General features: G+C 40.9%; 1 protein-coding gene across 2 annotated transcripts; it reads left to right on the top strand.

Annotated features, from left to right (window-relative positions):
- The first annotated feature begins 1,046 nt into the window (after positions 1-1,046).
- On the top strand, positions 1,047-22,356 carry LOC120860962 (3-hydroxy-3-methylglutaryl-coenzyme A reductase). Of its 2 annotated transcripts, none has more exons than XM_040236670.1 (20): positions 1,047-1,151; positions 6,096-6,283; positions 6,704-6,815; positions 7,101-7,188; positions 8,666-8,750; positions 9,648-9,753; positions 13,137-13,243; positions 13,351-13,467; positions 13,888-14,048; positions 14,161-14,408; positions 14,519-14,697; positions 15,706-15,900; positions 16,242-16,400; positions 16,542-16,699; positions 17,376-17,481; positions 19,286-19,456; positions 19,737-19,877; positions 19,963-20,121; positions 20,585-20,739; positions 20,876-22,038. In XM_040236670.1, the coding sequence occupies exons 2-20, from the start codon at positions 6,119-6,121 to the stop codon at positions 20,928-20,930; spliced, it is 2,667 nt and encodes an 888-aa protein (XP_040092604.1). In that variant the 5' UTR covers positions 1,047-1,151; positions 6,096-6,118; the 3' UTR covers positions 20,931-22,038. The 2 variants fall into 2 exon arrangements, with proteins under 2 accessions (XP_040092604.1, XP_040092603.1); XM_040236669.1 differs by lacking the exon at positions 1,047-1,151 and adding an exon at positions 3,285-3,304 and having other exon boundaries at positions 20,876-22,356.
- Positions 22,357-22,585: the final 229 nt, after the last annotated feature.

Here is a 22,585-nt window from a genome sequence, read left to right as displayed (position 1 = left end):
GGATTTCACCAGTTAAAATGGGCAGGCATATCCAGATGGAAAACAGAGCTCATAAATGGAAAGGTAAAAAACTGCTGAGATGTCAGTTATTCTTTTGGCTGAACGTAGGGCTGAGGTAGGAAGTGAGACACAGCCTGAAATGTGGAGTAGGGCCATACTGAGGTCGCCAGTTTCTTTAATCCAGTACACAAGGAGCAACTCTTGATGGTTTGGGGGGCAGACCAACGGAATTATAGGATTTGAAGGTGGAAACACCAAAGTGGAGAGACAGATTAGGAGAGGTTATTGCATTATTTCAGCGAAGAGATAATAAAGGCCTGCAGCAGGGAGTGGTCAGAGGCAGAGTAGACATAACAAAGCAGGCACATTTCAGAGAGAATGGAGGGTCTGTGACCAGTGCCGTGCGCTGGAGGGGCAGAAGGGGAGTGGTACAGGAGAGGGGGGCAGTGGTTTGGGGATAGAGACCCCGTGACTGAAGCCATTGACACTATTTACAGAAAGGGGTAAGTCACAGCAAAGTGTGGGTTTAGGTTTCGGAAATGGGTCAGTTTGAGGTCTGAGTTTCTCCTTTCTGCTACCTTCCCTTTTTTATATCCAGGTTTTCAGGGCCACCTCCACTTCCCTCTTCCTCTACCCACTAAGAGATTGTGCTTTCTATTCTCGACCGGACCCTGCGCTTATCTTCAGGCCCCAATTATTCTGTTCCCCATAGTACTCTCCCAGCCAGAATGACCCCAGGTCAGATCCTGGACTGGAGGACACTCCACCCGCCAGATCCCCTATCATCTTCGCCTAGGCAGCTTCCAAGCGTGCGCCTCCACGGCTCTATGACCAATAGGCAGACACCAGTGCTGGGATTCGACTCGCTATTGGTTGGCGGAGCCATGGTGAGAGATGGTGCGGTGCAGGTTCTCAGCACCAGCGAGAGCTGTGGGCGGTTGTTAAGGCGACCGTTCGTGACGTAGGCCCGTCAGGCCGAGCCAGCCCCAGATGATTGGCTAGACGATCGGACGATCCTTCCTTATTGGTCGCGGGGTCGTCCGGTCCCGAGCGTGCGTAGAGCGAAAGTTCCTTCCGCTCCGCGTCTCCGTTGGCTGGAGACGGGCGGAGCGCCGGCTCCCGGGAACTGTGGCCTCTAGTGAGATCTGGAGGTGAGGAGGGCGGTGGGAGGGAGAGGGTTGGGGTCGTGTAGGTGGAGGTTCTCGGGCTCCGCCCGACCCTGCTGGGAAGAGGCAGCCGGCACCGCCTGCTGATCGGAGGGGAGCTGAGCGGGAGGCTTTGCCCGGGCTGGCGCCTCGGTCCGGCGGGGACTGCGAGGAGACGTCCTTGAGGCGCAGCTGGCCGAGCGGCGGCCCGAATCTATGCCGGGGAGCCGCGGGACAGGCTAGGCCTAAGGGGCGGACGGGGGGCCCTCCTCTTCGGGGCTGTGGTCGCTGTCGATGGACCGGCGGGGCGTCGCCGCGTTCCCTGGCCCTGTCCGAAGCCGGCGGTGCTGGCCGAGCAGTCGTGATCGTGGGGGCGAAAAGGCTGCCAGGCGGGGTGACCTCGGGGTCCCCTCGATTCGATAAATGCTGGGGGGCTGTGAGGCAGACCGGCCCGCAGCTCGAGGAAAGGACGCGAGAAAGTCTATAAGGTGCCGTGGTTCACGCCCATGATTGCTCTTCTTACTGGGTTCACGCCCTGGCGCTGCTCTTCGTCAGCACCTTTCTGTAAAGTGACGGATGAGATCTCCGTAAATGCTGCTGGCTAGCTCAGAGCTGTGGATCTGCATAGATTCATCCGGTTATTTCTTGGAGAAACGAGTTGAGCGGATGCGAGAGCCCAGGGTAGAGACTTGCCCAGACTTAAACGATTCTTTTTGCTAGAGGCGTCTTCTCCTTGGTGTTGATTACTGATTCCTTTAGTCCAAATCCTGTAGTTTTTTCGGAATTATTTGGTTTTGGTATTTTGGCTAGGAGAAACGTACCCTGGAGATTCACAAATAGAACAGTCAGTTTTTACGGTGGGAGGAAGTTGATGTACTCCATCTTACATGGTCGTTTGAAATTGTTCAGAGCTTTAAGACTTGCCTTCTCAGCATCACACAATGTAGAGAATGTGTTTTTGTTGTTGTTTGCTTGTGGATTGATTTTTCTCTTCATGCAGCGAGAAACAGTTTATGATGTAGAGGTAATCTAGCAAAGACTCAGAATGTGCTTTAGGGATGGACTGGATTTTGAGGGCCTTCTTGGTGGTAGTGTCTTTCCAATTTGTGATAAAACTTGGCAGTAAAGACACTGAGAGTTAGTAATTTGAAGGCTAAAAAATATGCAAAGATTAAATCATTAACATGGGAAAACTTCGTGTGTGTGGGATGAACATTTCAAGATGAAGTGTGTGTGCTCATGTTTCATGTTCTCTTTTTATTCTTGTATGATTTAGATTATGAATAGGTAACCACCTGTATCAGTAGCTGTTTAGGTTGACCATATGAAATTGTTGATGAAATTTGATCATTATTCCCCATACAAAAAATAGCAGTTTCATATGGTTCACTTAATACTTGCCTTTGTTAAAGAACTTTGGAACTCTAGCTTTATAAGTGAATAAAAAGATATGTGATTTACCAAGAGGCATCATGCCATAGAATTGAGGGTAGAATCCAGGTTTCCTTATTCCAGTGCAAGAATTTTTTTCCCCCCTAAGATACTGGGTTGAGCAGCAGAATGCTAATCCTGTTGGAATTAAAAATGACTCAGTACAAGACATGGTTCCTGCCCTCAAAGTGACAAAACGTACACAGCAATTAATTTAAGAACAGTATAAGATAGTATATAATCAAATACTCGAATATATAGCATAGGAAGAGCACTGAGTGGGAGAAAGAATTAGAGTAGGATGCCAAAGCATCCTTTTCTGCAGTTTGCCACAGTAGGTGGTTTTTGTAGCACATTGGATTAGAGTTTGGGGATTCAGTTTAATTTAAATTATCCATTCTTTTGAGTAATCTATGAAATGTTTGCAGCATACTTCTGTCTGTATGGGCAAGGCACACACTGCCAAACTTGACTTTTTTAAACTAAAATTTATTTTTATTGCAGCATGGCCTAAACACTTTGAATTTGCATGAGCCATCCCTATTGACTGCTAGTGCCATTTGCAACTGCTGATGAAGTTGGAGGATTGGATTCCATGACATTTAAATGCTTTGCATAATCACAGGGATATAGGGAGGTTGCTAGTGGGAAATGAGATGTGCGTGCAATTATGGTGACTTTTGACACACCTTTGTACATTTGGCTACTCATTTTGTGTTTCCAAATAGGTGAGGTTCTCTGTGTTTGGGAATGGTTCATGGGATTCTGTGTCAGTCTTTACCTGAATGTTGCAAAGATGACTTTAACCTAGGAAAGAAATGTCCCAGAATTGACAATGTTACCATGAAGGTTTTGAGGGAAAACATAATGATCCTAATATATAATTATGGATTAATAATGCTCAACCTATTTGTGATCAAATTGGGGTGCCTTCTTGCTAGCAGCTCAGATTTTAATTCTGCTGAATTCACTTTTTGATAGTGAAAAATATATTGGCTTGATAAGGGAATACTCAAGTTGAGAAGGCTTGGGGAGAATTAAAATTTTTGACCTAATTTTGAAATGTATTTTCCGTTAATTCATCTTCTGTAACATTGATGCTGTTAGACTAGTTTACAGGGTTTTGGTTTTTGTTTTTAAATATAAGGAAGTCATGTGATAGAAGGCCAGCATGAAAATCTAGGCCCTTATTAGGTTTTTAGTTGAAATGAAGTAGAGTTCAAATCTAAGATACGATTAAATATTCTCCAGCACTTCAAGTCCTTGCTAATTTAACAAAAGATATTTTTGTTATCGTTCATTTTCCAGGATAGTATAGAAAATATAACTTTTCTTCCCCACTCGCCCCTCCTCCTTAATATGTTCTCTGAATGCAGAGAACTGGGGCCCTTGAAGAGGGGGGAATTATATCCATACCCTGCTGCTGCTGCTGCTGCTGCTGCTGCTGCTAAGCCGCTTCAGTCGTGTCCGACTCTGTGCGACCCCACAGACGGCAGCCCACCAGGGTCCACCATCCCTGGGATTCTTCAGGCAAGAACACTGGAGTGGGTTGCCATTTCCTTCTCCATCCATACCCTAGGGCCCTTTAAAAAAGTCAGTCTTTAGGTCAGGTTCAAGATGTGTCAATAACATGCACACTACTGTAGCTTAAGAATTTATTTTTAAGTAGCAGGTGTTTCTTGAGCAAGTGCTGTTAAGATAGATGAGTGCAAGGCACTGGGGAATGCAGTGAGGAATAGAACTCAGGGCGGAAGGCTGAAACACCTGAAGAGACACAGGCAGGTGCACGCCACATTTACGTTTCTCAGTGCCTGCCAGCCGTTTAAAATTGAGACCCACATTAAGGGATGCATGTTATCTCAGACGCCAGGACATACACTCATGTCTATGATGGCATGAAACATAGTGTTTCCAGAAATAATACTTACCCATACCACATGTCTAACCCACAGCTATTTTCTTCTTTTATTTTAAAATCTTCTGACTTATAAACTTGTTTTCATAATCCCATTGATCCAATGAAGGGATTATGACCTGCAGTTTGGAAACCAGGCATCTGTTTGGTGGTCTGCTGTGGCTGAAGTGTAAAGAATAGAGTACAATGAGTGATGCAGTGAGAGGTGATGCTTAGTTGCTCTGGTCCCTAAGTGTCTCTAATTTTCTTTTCCCTAATCCTTTAAATAGATTAATCCTTTATTTTCCGTAATTTGATGCTTTTTTATTTTCTTCTTCCATAAACGAATCACTTGCTTAATTACCCTAAATGAAAGATTCATTTGAAATCTTGATTGTCAGTCAGTGGGCCTAAAATTTAATCTTAATTTTAATTGATTTTAATGAGTGGTTAATATGCTTTATCATAAGCATTAATTTTAGTGTAAGAAGGCTTGCAAGTGCCTATATTAGAGATCAATAACTATATTAGATTTTTTAAAAAATCAGAATATCAAAATTATTATTATTTAGTCAACAAACAGGAGAAGGCGATGGCACCCCACTCCAGTACTCTTGCCTGGGAAATCCTGTGGACGGAGTCCATGGGGTCGCTAAGAGTCAGACATGACTGAGCGACTTCACTTTCACTTTTCACTTTCATGCATTGGAGGAGGAAATGGCAACCCGCTCCAGTGTTCTTGCCTGGAGAATCCCAGGGACAGAGGAGCCAGTTGGGCTTCCGTCTATGGGGTCGCACAGTGGCCACGACTGCTGCGACTTAGCAGCAGCAGCAGCAATCAACAAACATGGAGAAGCTTAGTTATGGTAGTCACTAGATCAAAATAACCCAAGTTCTGTTGGAGAATTTTGAAAGCCACGTGTGTCTGCTTTGGCCAGCCAGCCCCTTATTCTTGTACTGGTCCAGCATTTTTATTAACTGTTAAAGTCTGGGAAAAGACCTCTAGTGACAGCAACATTAGGAAGGTTAATAAACATCATTTTGCTAGTGATAGTGACATTATGCCATGTGTTATATGGAATGGAAAGGTCTAATGGACTCCTGCCCTTGAGCTTTATAAACTAAGATAGTGATTTATAGGAGGACACTGACGGAGAAGATGGTTTGGTATTTACCTTTTGCATAACTAGAATGTAGAGAGTGAGGACAGTGCTTATACCCATTTTGTGTCAAGGTAATCAGAAAATGAAGGTGAGTCGTTTCTCACCTTCATTTTCTACTTTACTGCTTTCCTCCTTGGCTTAGATAATAATCAGAAGCTGAGATATTTATTTGGTTTGATCTTAAATGCTCAAATTCATACAAGTGGTAAGAAATAGCTGCTTTTAAGCTGTTTGCTAATGAATAATAGAGGATTTAAGTATTGTGAATAAAAGAGTAATGAGTCCTGTCATTTGGATTTTGTAATTATTTCCCAGAATTACAAGGAACACTATCAAATAGTATTATCCTTAAGGTACAAGACACTGCATACAAAAGCAGGGTTTTCAAAGCAGGGTTTAAAACGTTTTCCTAGAAATACAATGAGCTGTATATTAAGTGTTCACACTTGGTGTTCCTTCCAGGATCCAAGGATTCTGTAGCTACAATGTTGTCAAGACTTTTCCGAATGCACGGCCTCTTTGTGGCCTCCCATCCCTGGGAAGTCATAGTGGGGACGGTGACCCTGACCATTTGCATGATGTCCATGAACATGTTTACTGGCAACAGTAAGATCTGTGGCTGGAATTATGAGTGTCCGAAGTTTGAAGAGGTTTGTGAGATTAATCTGATTGTTGACTCAATTACATTGTAAATTTCTCCTTGTAGAGACCATATAATCAAAAAAACTTATGAGTAAGATTTTTATTTCAGTATTCATAACTTACCTCAAATTTTCATTTACTTACATTTACTTGTATTTACTTATACGGATACTTTGCTTCTGCTTTTGGTATACAAATGAGTGTAATTGACTTGACCTGAGAAATCTAGCTTTCCTAAGTGACTTAACAGTGAAAAATGATTGGCTTTAAACATTGGATGTTTAAAAATTGGGAGTTAATATTTTATTTGCATTTTAATGTTTTATTTTACTTGTGCCTTATCATGATGATACATAAACTAATGATGCCATGCAAAATAAAAATTCTAATTTTTGATTTGGGCTTTTCTTTTCTATCTCTCCCGATAGGATGTTTTGAGCAGCGACATCATAATTCTGACAATAACACGATGCATAGCAATATTGTATATTTACTTCCAGTTCCAGAATTTACGCCAACTTGGGTCAAAATATATTTTGGGTAATAATTTTATATATGAACCTTTTTGTGTCTTAGCAACTTTTTTATTTCCTGTGGAAATTTGCCTGTTTAAATGACATGGGTGGACATGTGTGTGTTGCTTAGCGTGTGCTGTGTGTACCCAGTAGTTTCATTTCTTTTCATTCAAGTTAGACATTCTGCTCTTTGAGACCTTAATAATCTGGAGAAAATAATATTTCCTTCAGAATATTGTCGGACTGTGTGTTATTATGTGTGTAATAAGGATGAGATTTTTTTCAGTGTGTTAAATTTTGTCATTTATAGGTATTGCTGGACTCTTCACAATTTTCTCCAGTTTTGTATTCAGTACAGTTGTCATTCATTTCTTAGATAAAGAATTGACAGGTTTGAAGTAAGTATTTAAAGCATAAATATACTTTCTTCCAAAATATATTGTTAAGAACTTTTCTACAACATGTTATAAAGCATTGTAATATTTAAATTAGCAAAAGTTTGTGGAAAATAGGGGAAATTTTTTCATGAAATCAGTTAGCTAATACCTGTTAATGTTTTGCTGTGTTTCATTCCCCATTTTTTTTATGCTTAAAGAAAACTTCTGAGATCCTACTCTGTATACTGCTTTATAACTTTTATGCTTATGAAAAGTTATAAACATCTTTGAATGTCCTTAACAGCTAGCTGTCTAGTATCTTCCTATATGAATATATTGTAGTTTATGTACTTAATCCTCTGAGTTGGATTTTTTAGGTTATTTAATTTCTTCCATTAATAACAATACTGTGATAAATGTCTTCGTAGCAAATTTTTGTTCTTATTTTCTTGGGATACATCTGTAGGAGTGAAACCGTAGCCACTGTGGGTCTTTAGGGCTTTTAAGGGTCATTATTGCCAACTTAACTCTCCAGAAAAGTTATCCTTCCATAGATAGTATTTTAATTAATGAGAAAAGAATTACATGCAGTATACTAGTTTTCCCTAATACCTGAAAATACAGCTCTCCTATGAAACCTTTTGTAAGTGAAGAAGCAGTTACCTTGGAACACATCTTCCTAATGGAGGCACCCAGTGTGTATCTTTGAACTCCGTCATGTTCGACTCTTTGTGACCCCGTGGACTGTAGCCCTCCAGGCTCCTCTGATCGTAGGAATTCCCAGGCCAGAATACTGGAGTGGGTTTCCATTTCTTCCTCCAGGGGATCTTCCCCGCCCAGGGACTGAACCCAGGTCTCCTGCATAGCAGGTGCACTCTTTGCCGCTGAGCCATGGGGCTGCTCAGGATCCACACAGTACGCCGAGATGCAGCGCAGGTGTGCTTCAGAGCGGCGGCAGCTTGGCGCCGAGGTGCTGAGCACAGTCCCTGGGCAGTGCCAGCCTGCTCCAGGTGCCCACGGCCTCTGCAGCGGCTCCCTCAAAACAAGCACTGCATGCTATTTTCACTTTTCACCTTTTTTTGTAAGAGTGAAAACCCTCTTTGGATTTCTTTTGGTTAGCAAAAATGAGTACTATGTAAGTCTTTCTTAAAAGTGAAGTGGCATAAAGTGAGCTTTTGAAAAGTGGGGGATGCCTGTATTCCACTGTTTTCCCCCATACTAATTCACAAGAATGCATTTTTTTCCTTTTACTAATGATGCTGTTTTGCTCTAAAATTATCCAAAGGTGTTTCTGTGTAAGTGTATTTACATTTTTAAACATTAAAAATCTTCTTAAATAGTTTGGCTATTAAATTTAGCTTTGAGGTTGTCAGAGGAGTATAGGGTATACCTCTTGGTCTGTAAAAGGTACACCAGGGCAAAGGTTTGTTTTAGGAAGGGATTTTTAGTAATATTTTTCTTTTGTTAAATATACCTGATCATGTTTTCTTTTCCTCAGTGAAGCTTTGCCCTTTTTCCTGCTGCTGGTCGACCTTTCCAGAGCAAGTGCGCTAGCCAAGTTCGCCCTCAGTTCTAACTCACAGGTATTATTGATAAGACATGAATGTAGGTGGTATTCTTTTCTCTCAGGTTGTTTACATTCATAGGAAAGATTAATAGAGCTTCTTCTTAGTTCATGATTCAGGAATTGCGTATAATTTTGTCCAGTCTTAAGACTGGTCTTCTTAGGTACCCTAGGAACTGTCCCATTTTTCTGCCAACTCAGTTGTAATTCCACAGCTTCTAAAATTTGGAATTTTCTCCATTTTCGTTTTTGAAGGTTTCAGAACGTAAGGTATTATGTCTTTTGGATAAATTACAGTATCTACCTATTGAAACGCATTAGCGAACAGACAGGATCTAAGGGAAGAATCTCAGGGTAGATTGATTTCTAAACCCCTTGAATTAACACTAGCATTATTTCATCGAACGTTTCATCTTGGTGTTCATTAGTCACTTTAAAGAATGTAACATTTTTAGTAATACTGAGTATAAAATATCATGTACTTCTGCCCTGAGCATGTATTTGATGAATATTTATGAGCATTTGAGCATTTTGACAAGGATATTTAAGTTTCATAATACTAACATGATCTCAAAAAATTTGAAACTAAGAACTTGTGTCAGTGAGTGGTAGCCAAAATATAAAATGATGTAGGGATTTATGTGGGATTTATGTGGCAGGACTCATACACTACCTCAAAGGAGTCTTCCTAAGAAGTAACTCAGTCAGTGGGTGGGGAACGGAGAGCAATGTACATGTTCTCTTTTTAGACCTTTATATTATTAGTATCCTTTATATCTGGAATGCCTGTTAGTCTTATCATATTGTGTATTTTATTCTTAATAGAGTAAATTCGATTTGGTAAAAGCCCTGGGATGCTCTAAAAGTTCTTAAAATTATTTCCTACCTTCTCATTTGCTATGTTTGTCTGCTTTAGGATGAAGTAAGGGAGAACATTGCTCGCGGGATGGCAATTTTAGGTCCCACCTTCACGCTGGATGCTCTTGTAGAATGTCTTGTGATTGGGGTTGGTACCATGTCAGGTTTGTAAACAATTTTTAATATACTTTAAAATTAATTGGTAGAAGAGAGAGAGGAACACATTCAGTTCAGTTCAGTTCAGTTCAGTCGCTCAGTCGTGTCCGACTCTTTGTGACCCCATGAATCGCAGCATGCCATGCCTGTCCATCACCAACTCCCAGAGTTTACTCAGACTCACGTCCATCGAGTCCATGATGCCATCCAGCCATCTCATCCTCTGTCGTCCCCTTCTCCTCCCACCCCCAATCCCTCCCAGCGTCATAGTCTTTTCCAATGAGTCAACTCTTCACATGAGGTGGCCAAAGTACTGGAGTTTCAGCCTCAGCATCATTCCTTCCAGAGAAATCCCAGGGCTGATCTCCTTCAGAATGGATCTCCTTGCAGTCCAAGGAACTCTCAAGAGTCTTCTCCAACACTACAGTTCAAAAGCATCAATTCTTTGGTGCTCAGCTTTCTTCACAGTCCAACTCTCGTATCCATACATGACCACTGGAAAAACCATAGCCTTGACTAGACGGACCTTTGTTGGCAAAGTAATGTCTCTGCTTTTCAATATGCTATCTAGGTTTGTCATAACTTTTCTTCCAAGGAGTAAGCATCTTTTAATTTCATGGCTGCAATCACCATCTGCAGTGATTTTGGAGCCCCCAAAAATAAAGTCTGACACTGTTTCCACTGTTTCCCCATCTATTTCTCATGAAGTGATGGGACCAGATGCCATGATCTTCGTTTTCTGAATGTTGAGCTTTAAGCCAACTTTTTCACTCTCCACTTTCACTTTCATCAAGAGGCTTTTTAGTTCCTCTTCATTTTCTGCCATAAGGGTGGTGTCATCTGCATATCTGAGGTTATTGATATTTCTCCCTGTGAACACATTATATTGTGTTAAAGTCTGACTTTTAAAAGTCTGATATTACAAAAATTAAAAAAATTTTAATTGTATGAATATGTAGGTATATCTGATCTGACCTTTTGTCTGTCTGCTTTAGTGAAAACTGAGCAGGTTACTGATTTATTTTCATTCTTATTATCTCATCATCTTTTCTGGTGCTCCACTTTTTTGATGACTTTAAGATGTTTTTGTCTGGTTTTTAACCAAGATTGTACTCTAGGCTCATTTAGAAAGCCATCTTCTAGCCCCTGATGTCGTCTGGACTGACTTTAATGAATCGGTTCCTTCTGTTTTAACTGTCATGTAGGAGACAATGCAGAAGTTGGGAGCTGGACAGATGTGAGTTGGGTCCACCTAACAGTGGTTAGGAAGATTTAATCAGTATGTAGTACATCTTAGCATTGAGCCAGCATTGACCCTAAAATATTTGTTTATTCATCCTTAACTGGATAGTAGAGAACTAGATGTTAAACATCAAACATAGGACTCCATTATATAGGACAGAAATTATGGCCTCGTGGAAATATGCCAGAAAGAATATATCATGCTGTTGTCAAGGTTTCCTAATCATTGAGACTAGACTTCATGGCTTTCTCATGAGGACCACACTTGGCTAACTGCTCTTCTAGTGTATTTCCTGGTGCCTTGGTGCCCTCAATTAGGGATTTTATTCTTTCAGAACTAAATCAATTTTTAAGAGAGTAGTTAGTTGTCATTATTACATGAGATCTGTTCACTAGATTGTGTATAAGTATATATAATGTTTCTTCTAACTTTCTGAGGGTTAATTTATTATTTATTCAGTTATTTAATCTATCATTCAAAACTTACTCAAAACTTATTCAGCAAAGAATATTTTTTAAAAAGTTTTAAAATGTGTATTTCTTAAAATTTACTTTTTTGGGGTACAGTTTTAAGTTTTGACAAAGATGTAGTCATGTAACTGCCACTATAGTCAAGAAAGCATTTTTGACCAGGTGAAATATAACTCTGTAATTTTATTCAAGAACAGTATGTAAGAAGATGAGAGGATTATCTGGGAACGTGGAAAGCAGTGGAAACTGATAAGGGAAATAGGGCGATGACTTTGGTCAGGATAAGGCACATGGATGAAGAAAGTGATTCAATTCAATGTTGGAAAAGTGAGCAAGGAGGCATTTACAGCCATACAGAAATGGGAAGATTAGTGATTTGGCTTAGAGTAGAATAAAAAGACAGATTTAATACTTATTAACAAGGAAGTAATGCTTGGAAAAGCCAGTGAAAAAGAAAAAAACTCTTTACTTCTTGGAAGTATATAGTGCTGTCCCCTTGTAGCAACAAAGTGGCACAAAGAAACTGTGCCCCTGAGCCAGAGTGAGGAAGAATGCCTGGAGAGCCCGCGGCAGCAGCGCAGCCACTGCTGTACAGAGGCAAAGGGGCTTAGAGCACTGGTCAGGTATGGTTTTGATAGTCTCCAGTTTGAAAAGATTCTGTTTGGCTACTGTTTAAATGTACCTGTTCATAATGCTTTTGACATTGTAATTTTGCATTTTCTTGAATTTCTGCCTTAGTAATAGCTATAGAATTTTTAGGAAATACAGTACATGTTTTTTTCTTTCATTTAGTCCAGTGATCTAATACAATTCAGAAAATAAAATCCAATGTTGAAATTTTTTAAGTTTTGTATTACTCTAGTTAGCAGTTTTTATGGGAGAAGGGAATCAATTTTTATGTTTTCAGAACATTTTTATTTTTAATATGAATGTCAGAAATATGTTTTATATTCAAGTTTATTTGTAAAGCGAGGGAGTAGGGTTTGATAATCTAATCTTTTCCTAGCTCTGTTCCCTTCTATTTGAGAAGATTACCAAACGACACCTGAAACATTTGTTAATTTTGGATGTTGGGTTGCCTTTCTGTGTTACATCATTTTTCAAAGAGAGCAATGAAATGAACTGAAATTTTAAGACCATCAATAGATACCACAGAGGTGATATTGAAATGACAGTTGAGTAGTGCACATAAAATACTTACGGTGATACTGTATCAAGAATGATAGAACAGGCAGTGTGTTTTATAAAAAGTCCTTGGCCTGCAGGTGAATTGCTTCTGTGGTGATGAATGGGACTGGACTAGTGGGGTAACTGGGTGGAAGGCATTTGCCCATTAGAGTTCTGTCCCTGATATCTATCCTGTCTCAAAACAGAGTACTGCCGTTTGATACAAGGGGGTGATCGGGTGGCATTAAGCACTGCCGTGCCTGGCGCTGTGACTTTGGGGACGTGGGAGGAGGCAGGGTCTCTGCCTTCAAGGGAGCTGTCCCTCTTGCACTCGGGCTTCACAGCCCTTCAGAGCTCCTGGCTTCCTTCTCCAGTAGATGGCAAAGAGCTTAGTATGCCAATACTATCACGTCTTTGTCTACCTATAGGAAGAGCCTTGTGATGTAGGCAGCCTCAGAAGTACACGTCCTGCTTACCCCCTAGTTCACGCTTTTCGTTTTTCTCTAACCAGGGGTGCGTCAGCTTGAAATCATGTGCTGCTTTGGCTGCATGTCGGTTCTCGCCAACTACTTTGTGTTCATGACTTTCTTCCCAGCTTGTGTGTCCTTGGTTCTAGAGGTAAGAGCTGTTCCTACTTACGGCACTAGTAGAAGAAGATTTCTCATTACGTGAGTTCACCTGAAGACAATTGGCACCTTCTAACGGAACACTGACTTCCTTTGTAGCTTTCTCGGGAAAGCCGCGAGGGCCGTCCAATCTGGCAGCTCAGCCATTTTGCCCGAGTCTTAGAAGAAGAAGAAAATAAGCCAAATCCTGTTACTCAGAGGGTTAAGATGATTATGGTAATGACATAATTTCTTTTCCTTTCATTATCTTTGGTTCCAATATCATATTCTGCTTTTTAGTTTTTTTTCCGCTTGTCTTTCTACAATTTTTGGCTCTTTCACTGATATTCCTCTTCCTTCCCCCCACCCCTTATCTTTTTCCTCATTCCTTATGAGATCTCTGGTCTTCTCCCTGCCCTAAATAGATTTTTCAAATCCTTCCACTTTCTCTTTCTTTGCAACTCTGTTCTTTTGGGGGAATGTTCTCAGCCTTTCACTGGGGTTGTCCCTTTGCTCAGTCATGTAGCAAGCCTGGGGCTTTCTTTACCTGGTGAGGGAGGGCATGGGAGGAAGACTGTTCGGTTATCCACTTGCAAAATGTGAGTTTAGGTTCCATTGATACGTAGAGGGTACATGATTTTTAAACTTTTATTTCAGTCTCTAGGCTTGGTTCTTGTTCACGCACACAGTCGCTGGATAGCTGATCCTTCTCCTCAAAACAGCACAGCAGACAATTCTAAGGTTTCTTTAGGACTGGATGAAAATGTGTCCAAGAGAATTGAACCGAGTGTTTCCCTCTGGCAGTTTTATCTCTCTAAGTAAGTTCCCTGAACCCTACTTTGAATCATAGCACTCTGTGCTTCTGACAGTTTAGGTTATGCCTTTTTTATTTCTGAGTAATAACATTTTAATTTGCTTTCTTTTATTTAGAATGATCAGCATGGATATTGAACAAGTTATTACCCTAAGTTTAGCTCTCCTTCTGGCCGTCAAGTATATCTTCTTTGAACAAGCAGAGACAGAATCTACACTCTCGCTAAAAAACCCTATCACGGCTCCTGTAGTGTCCCAGAAGAAAGTCACAGATGACTGTTGTAGGCGGGACCCTGCACTGGTCAGAAATGACCAGAAATTCCATGCAATGGAGGAGGAGGCCAGGAAAAACAAAGAAAGAAAAGGTGATTTCTTATTCTTTTCATTTTCCGTTCTGCCAATGTTGATTTGTGAAGTTGAGTCTTTTTTAAAGCACAAATTCAGTGTCTGAGATTTCTTTTGATCTCTTGAACAGTTGAGGTTATAAAACCCTTACTGGCAGAAAATGACACCTCAAACAGAGCTACATTTGTGGTGGGTAACTCCATGTTACTCGATACTTCACTGGAACAGGAGGCACAGGAACCTGAAATTGAACTTCCCATGGAGCCTCGGCCTAATGAAGAGTGTCTGCAGATTCTTGAGAATGCAGAGGTGAGAAACTAGACTCAAGCTTGGTATCTTTCTTAAGAAAAGGAGTTTTTTATTAAAGGAAGGAAGGAAGTTACAGCTTCTGAGTACCTATAAGTTCTCAGCACAGTGTTACATGGTTTACAGGTCCTGGTCTCATTATTTATTTCCTGCAACCTTGTAAGATAGATACAATTTTCTCCATTTTTCAGATGAGAAAATGTTGGCTCTAGGAGGGTTAATTAAGTATGTCCCAAAGTAAAACAGAAAACGCTAAAGCTGGGATCAAGAGTCCAGGCTTTACTGACTGAAGACTCCGTGCGCTTTCTACTATCGTTTGATAAAGAGAGGAGCGACTGCTCTATTGTATGTGTGTGTTAAGGCCTAGGAGCGCTTTGACACAGAAATGAATTTCAGAGAAAGAAGAGAGGTTTGAGGGGCTTTTTGAGTTTTTAAAGCAAGCTTGATGCTCCTGAGGAGGCTTGTTTTCTTTCTGATGTTTGAACAGGATGTCCTGCTGACAATCCCTGTTTGACTTAGGGGTTTAGCATGACTGTTATGTTCCATTCCTATCTGCTTACCCTCATTCATTCCGAATTTATGTGCATATGAGTGAGAGTAGATTTTGTTTCTTTATCACTTTCCCTCATTCTTATTAATACGTGTACCAGTATCTCAACTGCCATGCTACATACAAAACTTATAGGGTGGGTGTCAGAATCTTAATTGTGAAATTTTTTCCCCCTATGTATGTCACTTGCAAAATTTAGTGTTTTGGCTTAACATTTTGTTTAGCTTTGCATTTTTATAAAGAATTTTTATTTTGATGTTCTCATTTCTATTCAAATCATCTCCTTCTTTAGAACTTCAGATTCCTTTGGGTTCTCAAAGTACTTTTATTTTAGTTCTGCAGAGAGCACTGTGTGTATAACATGTTCTGTTTATTATGAATAGTACGAAGTATGATTCTTCAAGTCTATTTTCATTTCCCTCTATCAACCCCCTTCCATGTTTTTACTTCCATTTCTTTAGAAAGGTGCAAAATTCCTTAGTGATGCTGAGATCATCCAGTTGGTCAATGCAAAGCATATCCCAGCTTATAAATTGGAAACTCTGATGGAAACCCACGAACGAGGTGTATCTATTCGCCGGCAGCTACTTTCCAAAAAACTTCCAGAGCCTTCTTCTCTCCAGTATCTACCTTACAGGGACTATAATTACTCCTTGGTACGTTATTTTCTGTTTTCGAGCAGGTTTGCTTTACAGCTTTAGTCTTTCAGTCTTCTTCTTGATTTGTCTTTTAAACTTTCATAGTTTTATAAAACATTTTCCTTTTGAATTCATTTTACTATAATTTTGTATTCTACTTATGGTATAGGTCATCAAAATTCAAAAATACTTTCCCTGTTATTTACAGTCATTACTCAAGTTTAGTGTTTTCAAGACTTTTTAGAGTAAATAAAAAAACTGGTTGAAAATAATACACTAAAGGATTAAGTTGGAAGGAATGACAGAGGCTGGGTATTTGGTATATAGATTTTCACTTGGTGCCTGACTTTACCTTTTAGGTGATGGGAGCTTGCTGTGAGAATGTTATCGGATATATGCCCATCCCTGTTGGAGTGGCAGGACCTCTGTGCTTGGATGGAAAAGAATTTCAGGTTCCAATGGCAACAACAGAAGGCTGTCTTGTGGCCAGCACTAATAGAGGCTGCAGAGCAATAGGCGTAAGTGGGCATTTATGTATCTGCCTCTCAAGATACTCTCTAGGCAGTGAGATGAGATTTGGGGACAGTCAAGGAGACCTTTTGGGACAAGCAGAATTTTTTTCAGGATTAATGTCTGCTCTTGTCACGCCCTCTGGATAGCTTGGTGGAGGTGCCAGCAGCCGAGTCCTTGCAGATGGGATGACTCGTGGCCCAGTGGTGCGTTTTCCCCGTGCTTGTGACTCTGCAGAAGTGAAAGCCTGGCTTGAGACACCTGAAGGGTTCACGGTGATAAAGGAAGCATTCGACAGCACCAGCAGGTGTGTAGGGGGGAGGGGGCTTATATGTGCATTCACATTTATTTCAGAACCAGTGCCATACCCTAGGATGACTAAATATAACTGTAAACATATCGCCTTCTTAAGATGATGTAACGAAACATCAATTTTAAATCCATGCTTTCAGATGTTAATTCTTGGTTGGGATGGAGTGGGTGGGGTGGGGTGGGGTGGGCAGAGCAGAATATTGATTTCAGTGAATATCTACATAGAGGTTATGTTGGATTTACAAGGCTCATTTTGATTAGGGTATTACTTTGCCCTAGAGCAGTTTTGATCTAAAATTGCTCTCCGGCAGGATTGCCTGAGAAAAAGATTTTCCAAGCAGGATAGAGGTAAATAAATTAGTATAGTAGATTTACTTTGACTACAGAAAATTAAATTGATAAGGATAGTCAATACAAATGATAACCCCAGTATAGTTCAAGCTTTTAAAGTTTGTCATGAAATGACTTTCTCTATCCCTTCCTTCTTGCAACATGTAAGAATGAGATACAGCTGAAGCAGCATTCTAATAGAATATTTAATTAAAGAAGAAAATACTTTTAATATGTAGTCTCCATGAGTTTTCTGTTAAGTATAAAATAAACCAACTAAGCTAGACTTTAGGATAACATCCATTTTCTTAAAAAAAAGTCTTTACTTCTTTTGTTAAAAGGTTTGCACGTCTACAGAAACTGCACACGAGTGTGGCCGGACGTAACCTTTACATCCGTTTTCAGTCCAGGTCAGGTGATGCCATGGGGATGAACATGATTTCAAAGGTAAGCACGGATGGACTGTAATAGAATTTGCTGGAGTGATTATCCCTGAAGAGGGGAGCAGACTCACTCTTTATGACCTCCTATATTTTTGAATTTTTCACCCTGTGCACATATTACTTACTCAAGGAGTTAAGTGATTGAAAGATTTTTATTGAAAGGTCAGTATTGATACAGGTAGGTCATGTTATATAAATTAGGCATTTGTTGGTTGGTATTGTTCATATTTGAGATACTTAATCTAGAGTTAGCATTGAGCATGTTCCGGGTCTACACTGAAGGGCTGGGAGGAATCTGGGGATTAGTGCTTCAGAGCTTTGTCCTGTAGTCCTGAAAGCTGACTTCTTCTAGAGACTTCGAAACACACGTTTAAGAAGCCAGGTTCGTGTGTGTAGTTCCTTTAATTATCTCCTTATAAGAAGACTGTGTTTAGCTCGTCTTTTTTCTACTAATATTTGTTATTTGTCAGATAGAAATGTAAAATTTTAAAGTCAACTAGTCAGGCTAATTATGCTTTCCCAGTTATAAGGACTATTCAGAAAGAGAGTAGAGTGACTGAACACATGTGCTTTAAAAATTTCCAGTAAATAGCAGTTCCTGACGAAAAAATTACAAATGGAATTACTTTGACCCAGCAATTCCACTTTTGGGTAGACACCCAAAAGAACTGAAAGCAGAGACTCAAAAAGATGTTGGTGTAGCCACATGCATAGCAGCGTTCACAGTCGCTAAAAGCCCACACGTCACCCACAGATAGAGTGTGGGGTGTACTTACAGTGGAATGATATTCAGTCCCAAAAAGAAAGCAGAAAGAAAGAAAAGAAAGTGAAGTCGCTCAGTCGTGTCCGACTCTTTGCGACCCCACGGACTGTAGCCTGCCTGGCTCCTCCATCCATGGGATTCTCATGAGCACACTGGAGTGGGTAGCCGTTGCCTTCTGCAGGGGATCTTCCCGACCCAGGGGTCAGACCCGGGTCTCCTGCATTGCAGGCGGACGCTTTACCATCTGAGCCACCAGGGAAGCTCCGAAAAGAAAGCGTGCCACATGCTGAATGTGCACGCGCCTTGAGGTTCACGCGCTGAGTGAGAGAGTCTGGTCACATAAAGGGAAGTACTGCGTGATGCCCCCTGAAGAGTTAGCTCCGTTAGTGAAATCCGTAGGAGCAGGAAGAAGGGTGGTTGCCAGGGGGTGTGGGGAATGAGGAGGTGTTTAATGCGCATGGTTTGTGGAGATTGCTGACACAGCAATGCGAAGGTTCTTAACAATACTGAACTATGCACTAGAAAATAGTCAAGATGGTAAATTCTGTAAAGTGTATTTTACCACAGGTAAAAAAACATTTTTTTTAATTCCCAATTTTTTTAAACTGGGTTTTTGAAGTGTGAGTTAATTGATCTAACTTGATTAGAAGTCCTTGGAAGGCTTGTTACATTCTGTGTAAATCCTGATGACATTCCATTTACAAGATTTACTTGTAAATGTTTGAGTTCTCTTTACTGGCTTTGGTAACTTCGGCTTGTAGGTAACAATTTAATAACTAGAAGAGGGGATTTATGACACATTGGTCATGGATTGGGGTCCTCACTCCCCAGTGACACGAATATAGTATTATATCCTCCTCATACGATTCATCAATGACCACAAAGAACTTCATTTTCATATTAAAAAAATTAGGAAAAGATTATTATTATAATTATTGTATTTACAAGTGTTAGTATTATTAGATACAAAAAAAAGCCTCTGATTCATAGATAATTTTGTGTTTTAATGTAGTTTTTCTTGTTATTTTCTTTCTTTGGCTAATAGGGTACAGAGAAAGCACTTTCCAAACTTCAGGAGTATTTCCCCGAAATGCAGATTCTGGCAGTCAGTGGTAACTATTGTACAGACAAGAAACCTGCGGCCATCAACTGGATAGAGGGACGAGGAAAGTCTGTGGTCTGTGAAGCTGTCATTCCAGCCAAGGTTGTCAGAGAAGTGAGTGGATGACTCTTCTGTTAATCTTTCACTGGATTACAGAATTGGGAAGAGAAATAGTTACATTCTAAGTAAACTTGAACATATAGGTGAATGTTTCATGTTCAAGATGACTGCTTCATTCACAGACCAAACCTTACTGCTACTTTCTGTTGAGGTCAGGGCTTACACGGGGCCACATCTACACTCCCTTGTTCTCTGGAGGCACTGAAAGTAGATCTGGTAACCCACTCCTAATCTTCAGGGGAAGACGTAAAATGTGCACAACTCTGTGTCCTAGGTACTAAAGACTACAACAGAGGCTATGATTGAGGTCAACATTAATAAAAACCTGGTGGGCTCTGCCATGGCTGGGAGCATTGGCGGCTACAACGCCCACGCAGCAAACGTCGTGACTGCCATCTACATTGCCTGTGGACAGGTGAGGGCTCCAGCCTCCACCTCTCTTGTCTTTTGCTGTTCTAAAGAAAGAGAAGTTTTCTATTTTTACTTTGTTTTTTTTTCAGGATGCAGCACAGAATGTTGGTAGTTCGAACTGTATTACTTTAATGGAAGCAAGCGGTCCCACGAATGAAGACCTGTATATCAGCTGCACCATGCCATCTATAGAAATAGGAACCGTGGGTGGGGGGACCAACTTGCTCCCTCAGCAGGCCTGCCTGCAGGTAAGACACGTGGGGGCACCGGCTGCAGTCGTCTCGAGCCCGGTTCTGACTTGTTGCGGTCCTCTGTGTTGCTACCTGCTACCGCGTATCACTCCTCTCTCATTTCAGCTGGTGTTTTCGTTCATTTCCCACTGGTCTAAGCCAGTGTGAGCAAGTGCGCCGCTAGCCAGGTCACTGCGTCGGGCTTACTGTGGTGTCCCCCCCGTGCGCTGGCTGGCGGGCTTGAAAACGGAGCGCATCCTGCGGGGCCTGGCTCTGCTAACGCTAGCTCAGGCGTGTCTGACTCTGCAGCCCCATAGACTGCAGCACGCCGGGCTTCCCTGTCCTTGTCCATCTCCTAGAGCTTGCTCAAACTCATGTCCATGGAGTTCGTGACCTAGTTGCCCTCGTTTTAGCTGATTGAGTAGGAAGTTGCTGCCATGACAGGAAGGTTGAGTCCTGCTGTGTCTGTCCCTGGCTGCAGATGCTAGGTGTCCAAGGAGCGTGCAGAGACAACCCTGGGGAAAATGCACGGCAGCTTGCCCGAATCGTGTGCGGCACGGTGATGGCTGGGGAGCTGTCTCTGATGGCAGCACTGGCAGCAGGCCATCTGGTCAGAAGTCACATGATTCACAACAGGTAAGACTGACAGATTTGTTTGATATATTTTCCCCGTGCTTAAAATATGCAGTATAAAAAACCTACCCATCAGATAACAAGTCCAAGCTTAACATTTTGCATTCCTGATATTTTGCATATCTCCTTTTCTGCCTAGGTCAAAGATAAATTTGCAAGAACTCCAAGGAACTTGCACTAAGAAGGCAGCTTGAACAGCCTGACCGTTCAGAACTAAAACACGGGTGTTGGGTTCTAAAGGACTAACGTAAAATCTGTGAATTAAAAAACTCAGTGCAGTGTCGTGTTGAGAATGAATAGACATGATCAGTGAGACGACTGCTTGGTTTCTGGCTCTTTCGGAATGATTGAGGTTCTTCTTTCCATGCAGAGTTCTCAGATCTGAAAACAGTTTACGTGCTTTACATGCTGTGTCCTCTGGCAAGATCTTGAAATGGATATTATGCCTTTATAGCATCACAGATGGTAATCTACAGCACACTTCTGAAGGAGAATACAGCTGGGAAAAAAAAAAACAAAACTGTTTTCTTTTCATGGAACTCATGGAGATCAGTGTGAGATTGAACCCTCCTCCTGTCCACACCCGCCCGGCCCCAACCCTGGGTTGAAAATGGATTTTTAAATTATATTGTAGCTGACAAAACTCCTGATTTCATAGTTAATTTATTAAGTCTGGGTTGTAGACCTTTAAGAAATAAGAGCTAAGTTTATTTTTTGTAAACTAATAACTTCATTTGGTGCTGGTCTATTTTGATTTTGGGGGATAGCCAACATAATTCTTCAGAAAGGGACCTGCTTTCTTCAAAGGAAGAATTACTCTTATTCCCATATTACAGAATAATGTGCTAAGCAGTGCTAAACAGTTCTCTTTGAAGAAAACAAATCACTGCATTTATTTCTGCAAGCTATTTGTTCAGAGAGGACTCTTGTCTAAGTATAAATGTTTGTCTAGATTGATTATAACATATCTTTCAGGATATAAGGCTTTTAAGAAGCAGAGTTTTGTGCTCTTTATTAAAGATACAAGAGCTCTTAATATTGCTTAGACAAAGGTGACTATTTATCAATGAAATACAAGTCTGTGACCTCTCTCAGAACTCAGAGGGTGGAAAAGGACAGGTTTGGAAGAAAATGTACTTTTTCTTGAAGCCAACTTAAATTTCTTAAGAGACAAATTTATTTAGCTGAAAAATCTAGGTAGTTTTTTGTAAAGAACTGTACCAAATCTGTATATGTTGTAATAAAGTTTCTTGTGCTAGGAGTTTATTGAAAGTGTTCAAGAAATAAATAAAAATCAACTGATATTCTGGTAAAATACTCAAAGCTTGGGCCAGAGCAGACAGTATTCTTTAATGTTGTCCAGGAAACCCTGGCTTGCTTATTGAGCCTAATGAAGGGGAGAGTCATCTTTCAGAGCCAATGAAGGCACCGCGTGAATGGCCTTGGAGGGAGTGTCCCTTGTCCTGTGGCCAGGAGGTTGGTGGCTGAAAGGTTCACACAGGGCTCTTTGATGGACCCAGAAAAGCTTCCTCAGGGGGTCAGCAGAGTTGTCGAATCTTAATTTTTTTTTAATGTATAACTTTTGTATAAATAATAAAGAATTCCTTATTTTGTATTACATCAAATGCTTCAAGTGTTGGTCTTGGAAAGCTGGAGGCTCATGCAGAAGATGGACTTTGAGAACCATTCCAGCCATGCCATGGCAGCAGGGAGAGCCTGAGTGGTGGTGTCTGCTTTATTGTTGGGGAGGACTGACATTTCCTGTTGTTATGTAAAAGTTTAAGTTGTTTCTGTTGTGACTTTTCAGCCAGTGACTTCTTATTTATCTGAATTTCTTATGGAAGTGGCA

This window comes from Oryx dammah, unplaced genomic scaffold, assembly GCF_014754425.2.
Source record: "Oryx dammah isolate SB20612 unplaced genomic scaffold, SCBI_Odam_1.1 HiC_scaffold_11210, whole genome shotgun sequence".
Lineage (NCBI taxonomy): Eukaryota > Metazoa > Chordata > Mammalia > Artiodactyla > Bovidae > Oryx > Oryx dammah.
Note: the sequence above shows the minus strand (reverse complement) of the source record. Positions and strands in the feature narration are given on the sequence as shown.